This window comes from Salmo salar, chromosome ssa05 (assembly GCF_905237065.1).
Source record: "Salmo salar chromosome ssa05, Ssal_v3.1, whole genome shotgun sequence".
NCBI lineage: Eukaryota > Metazoa > Chordata > Actinopteri > Salmoniformes > Salmonidae > Salmo > Salmo salar.
Window position 1 is genome coordinate 27,797,963 of NC_059446.1, and position 5,470 is coordinate 27,803,432.

The window sequence follows — 5,470 nt, forward strand, 5'->3', positions numbered from 1 at the left end:
GAGGTTTTACCTCTTCAAAATACTATCTCACAGGTTTGGGAGAGTGTTTGTGATAGCTGCATTTCAATGAGACCAAGGTGTCAGTGTCAGGCCTTGGTTAATAAAGGCAAAGATGAAACGCTGGCTGTGATATTGACGACTCCTATGTGAGCTGGCAGATTCAGGCCCTGTGTACCTTGTCATCATTACTCACTGCCGGGGGAGGATTTTATCAATGCATACATTGACAGCTAGCAGTCTGGGAACCTGGAGGAAGGGGATATCTCATCACCGTCTGATCACTCACATGGATGAACATTCATTTTGGTGAAGCACAACCATACGCTGTGATTGGCTTAGCCAATGGACCATAAACACTCTTGATTACACAAAGGTTGTCGTGGAGATTAGTGGATTGATGGGGGCATTTCTTAGATGGTATAATGATTATGTTGATAATTAGTCTGAAGGAGTTGAGGGAAACTGGAAAAAGTTGTCTCACTTTCAAATAGTCAACCTTCAGTGTTTTTCAAGCCAAGTTGAAAGGGTGTTGAGATGTGAGGGAAAAAAGCTGTGTTAGTGAGTTTGTAAAAAATAACATTAATGACTGTAGCAAGCCATGCGGAAGTTGCCTTTGACTACAGCTGTTTTGCCTCCAGCTATTTATCTTCCTTTATTTCATACCAACTGAAAGACATCGTACATACATCAAGCCAGGAAATGGGAATCATAAAGTACAGTGACTACTGTAACTAAAATGATATAGAAACCTTGAAGGCCAAAAAGATAATCAAGGACAACAACCACACGAGCTACTGCCTGTTCACCCCGTTACCACACAGAAGGTGAGGTCAGTACATGTGCATCAAAGCTGGGACCAAGAGACTGAAAAATAGCTTCTATCTCAAGGTCATCAGACTGTTAAACAGCCATCACTAACACAGAGAGGCTGCTGCCTACATACAGACTTGAAATCATTGGCCACAACAAATGGATCACTAGTCACTTTATTAATGCCACTTCAATAATGATGTTTACATATCTTGCATTACTCATCCCATATGTATATACTGTATTTTATACCATCTATTGCATCTTGCCTATGCTACTCGGTCATTGCTCATCCATATATTTATATGTACATATTCTTATTCAATCCCTTTACTTCGATTTGTGTGTAATAGGTAGTTGTTGTGGAATTGTTAGATTACTAGATTATACTGCTGTACTGTCGGAACTAGAAGCACAAGCATTTCGCTACACTCGCAATAACATCTGCTAACCATGTGTATGTGACCAATAAACTTTTATTTGATTTGAAACATATGAGCATTTTTTCTTAAGAAACCTCCTAGGTTGACTCTGACATGTCAAACTGCTCATATTAAGGAAAGGGGGATACGTAGTCAGTTGTAAAACTGAATGCATTCAACTGAAAGGTGTCTTCTGCATTTAACCCAACCCCTCTGAATCAGAGAGGTGCGGGGGACTGCCTTAATCAACATCCACGTCATCGGCGCCTGGGGAACAGTGGGTTAACTGCCTTGCTCAGGGGCAGAATGACATATTTTTCATCCAGGAGCTATTATGATTATATCAGTGTGTTGATCAAATGGGTTACATTTCTCTCTGCTTCTTAACAGCTTCTTAACAGCTTCTACCCCCAAGCCATAAGACTCCTGAACAGCTAATCAAAGGGCTACCCAGAGCCCTCTTTTACACTGCTGCTACTCTCTGTTTATTATCTATGCATAGTCACTTTAACTCTAACTACATGTACATATTACCTCAATTACCTCGACTAACTGGTGCCCCCGCACATTGACTCTGTACCTTAGCCTCGCTATTGTTATTTTACTGCTTCTGTTTAATTATTTGTTACCTTTATTTTGTATTTTTTACTTATCTATTATTATTATTATTTTTTTTACTTAACACTTCTTTTTCTTAAAACTGCATTGTTAAGGGCTTGTAAGTAAGCATTTCACTGTAAGGTTTACACCTGTCGTATTCGGCGCATGTGACAAATACAATTTGATTTGATTTGATTACCTCAACCTAAAATCGTAAGATCATCATGTGCAACGAACATTGATAACATTTGAGTTCCATTAAGGAGCCTGCAATAATAGCACGTTGTGGCATGTGTTTATGCAGCATAATATTAGCTCGAGTTCCAGCTCACTGATGTCCAGTTAGTTAAAATATGAACTGTAAATATTACGTTCGACACGATGTGTTGTCAATCTCTGGGCGCACAGTCCAATTTATATTAATCACCTTTAAATGGAGGCTGAGAGATGCTACATGATTTTAATATTATGTAATTAACTCTGAGGTTTAATGGAACATTAATGTCTCAAGAATTTGCTGAGGAACATATGGCCTGGATGGGAAGAAGGGATAGGGGGGTTATCTCCGAAGACCAGAGGGCAGCCTGTCGTTCTCATGGAGATGTGTGAAATTCATTAACACTAAACAGAGGGCTGACTGTCTCTTCTCGCAGTTTCTTTATCACTAAGGCGTTTTCCACTTCGTAATGGACCGACTGACCCCATTGAGGCTCATCCATGAGTTATCATTTTTACAATGGAAGAGATGACTGGGCTGTATTTCATCAAAAAGGCTAAAATAGTGACGTTATCAGTACGCTTGACTTATATAGTTAAAAAGTAATTAAGCAATTAACATTCTGGCATCCTAAATTAATGTATTCTTCACTGACAAAAACATGTAATTACTGAAGTCGTTGATCATTTGAAATGCTTAAACTGCAAATAACTCTTTCAGGGAATGCTTTATTAGTATGTAAGATTTGATATGCTGTTGAATAAACTGTTTTAGATGGTCTTGACAGAAGCAGAAGTTTAAAAGACACCAAGAAGACAGTGTGGTAAAGTTAAGATACAACACCCAGAATGATAACAAGAGATTAGCCACTTTTTATTTAGAAAGAGTCCCAAAAATAAACAAGTTAGCACACATTCCATATACAAAATGTCAGTGAGAATAGTCTGGATATGTGATGATGAGGTTGATTAGATAACATACTGTTGTATTGTTCACCACAAAAAATCTACAGTGATACCAATAGTACATTGCTCCCTTTACATATGTGAGAGGAGGTTATCGCATGTTAGATCAGGTTATTCAAATGCATTAGTAACATTGGGCTTTCTGAAACTGTCTGTGTGTGCCTAAATCAGAGGTGTGTGTCTGTAAAAGCTGTTTCAAAGCTCCTACCTAAAAAAGCTTCTAGGGGTTGTGTTGTATCCAAAAATGTAACGTTTCCTTGGAAACGTATCCTACAAATAACTGATATTGAAAATCTGTCACCGCCAAATGATCCGCATTAATAAGTACTGCATGTAATTGTAAAAAAATAAAATAATAATAATTAGTGAAGGGTTGTACAATTTTAGAAGGTATTATTTATACTTGTCATATAAAATATAAAATATATATATATTATGTCTAGTATCCTATTTCCAGTCTCAAACATTTAGTCTCACAACTTCAACATTAAAATGGAAACGCATATAGTCAACATTTTAAAAGCAAAATGAAATGAAATAATATGTATTTGAGGCAACGACATGCAACTAGTGCTATTTTACACTCACGCTAATACAAAGTCTGTGGAGTTAACTTGAAAGCTGAAGAGAAAAAAAGCTGTTGAAATATCACTGTCTTAGCCGTAGAACTGTACAAAACGTCTTAGCCATAAAACTGTTACAAAACGTACAGAATGTATTGACTACATTCGCTTGGATGACAGTGACTGATTATATTAGGACTATATTCATACCTACTGGCACTACATTTTGGCACTCTTTACCTATTTGGCATTTTTAAACGACCATTTTGACCATTATGTATGTTTCTTTTCCTCTCACAGCAAAACATATAATACAATAGAGTGGGATGTCATGGACTGGACCGCTACCCTGGTCCTTGACAGAAAGAAATACAAACAGCAAAATACTTCAAAACAAACAAATAACATTAAAAAAAATACATAATTGTGCCAACCACTTGAACAAGTAAAAGGCATAGGTAAATTATTGATTTTAAATGTCAAGCATTGCTAAGTATTTTATATCAACAGCAAATGTTAAAGAATAAGATTTACAGGAAAGTTTATAATAGTAATAAATTACATGATTTAAACATTTCACCCCCATAAGCAACATATTGGGCTTTTAAATATGGAACTAGAAGATGTTAAGCTATTGTTATTTCACTATACTCACACATTAATATGTTTATATTCAACCAGTATGTAAGCAGGATTATTTAAAAGCCATTTTGTGAAAATACATACAAATATTTTTTTCCATATAGTTTTTCTTCAATTTTCAAAAAAAAAAAAAAGACATTTCACATCTCAATGCAAATTAAGTCAACTATGCTTGAAGGATCTCGGGGTTGGCGGTGGAGGCTACAGAAACAATAGTACTTTTGAGATGACAGACCTCCCATTAGCAGCTGTTACAGTCAATAAAGCCTCCTAATACTCAAACAGAGATAGTAAATGATGATGTCACCGGTTTACAAAAAAAACGACCTCCCTTTTTATTCCGAGATTAAATTCCATCGAGAGGGAGAGTATTTTGTTTAGTGAGAAATAAAGAGCGAAAAAAAGGAAACGTCTTCATGCCACCATAATGTGAGGACCCTCAGACCATTCAACGAAGACTGAGAAAAAGAAAGTGCGAAGAAAGAGGGGCGGGGGAAAAGACAAAAACTGTTCTATTGAAACCAGTGTAAGGCACTCGAAAGGTTCTTATCGATCAGGAGAGATCTGTCAAGCTGACGTTCATTCCCATGCCAGGTCTCACGTAAGGTACTGCATGCACTGCTTTCGGAAACTCTGGAGTCATCACACGGCCGTTCTCCCCAGTACTCCCCGTTATAGACAGCCTCGCTTTGCTCCTCATCGCGTCCGTGAAGGTCACCTAACACACACACCCACACATGTGCAAACATACACACACAAGCAAACACACATACATGCATACACACACATGCGTACAAGCAACACACACAAACACACACGGTTCCCAGCACACGTGCATACACACACAATAATACCTGGTTAGTTCCAGACAGCCCTTCCAACCTAGTAAACTTAAAATTTTAAATGTACAAATATGAGAATGCAGATGCGAACCAAATATGACTGATTTCCATGGCTCTAACAAAATGATGGATGCAAATGCCCATGTATAGCTTGATGTGCATGATCATCACAAGCAGTATCACTGAATGTGTAACTGGGACATACAGGTAGGTTAGGAGCATGGCCATCAACAGTCATACATGATCATGATGTTAAATAGTAAGGAAACTTAAAATTAACCAAAAGACTGTCAACTCTAAAAACAGGGTAGTCTTTCTCTCGTTACCAAATCATAACACTAATACATACGATCTGATTTGGCCAACCTCTTCATTCAATATTCAACATTCAGGGATGGGACAGATGAAG

At 37.4% G+C, this 5,470-nt stretch overlaps 1 protein-coding gene across 4 annotated transcripts in view; it reads right to left on the bottom strand.

Moving 5' to 3' along the window:
* Window positions 1–2,898: 2,898 nt before the first annotated feature.
* The window catches only part of gria2b (glutamate receptor, ionotropic, AMPA 2b), a 61,585-nt gene continuing 59,013 nt past the window's right edge, over window positions 2,899–5,470 (bottom strand). For all 4 annotated transcript variants that reach the window (XM_014199219.2, XM_014199221.2, XM_014199218.2 and 1 more), the window contains exon 16: window positions 2,899–4,937. In XM_014199219.2, coding sequence (XP_014054694.1) covers window positions 4,773–4,937 — 165 coding nt within the window. In that variant the 3' untranslated portion in view covers window positions 2,899–4,772. The remainder of the gene's footprint in view (window positions 4,938–5,470) is intronic.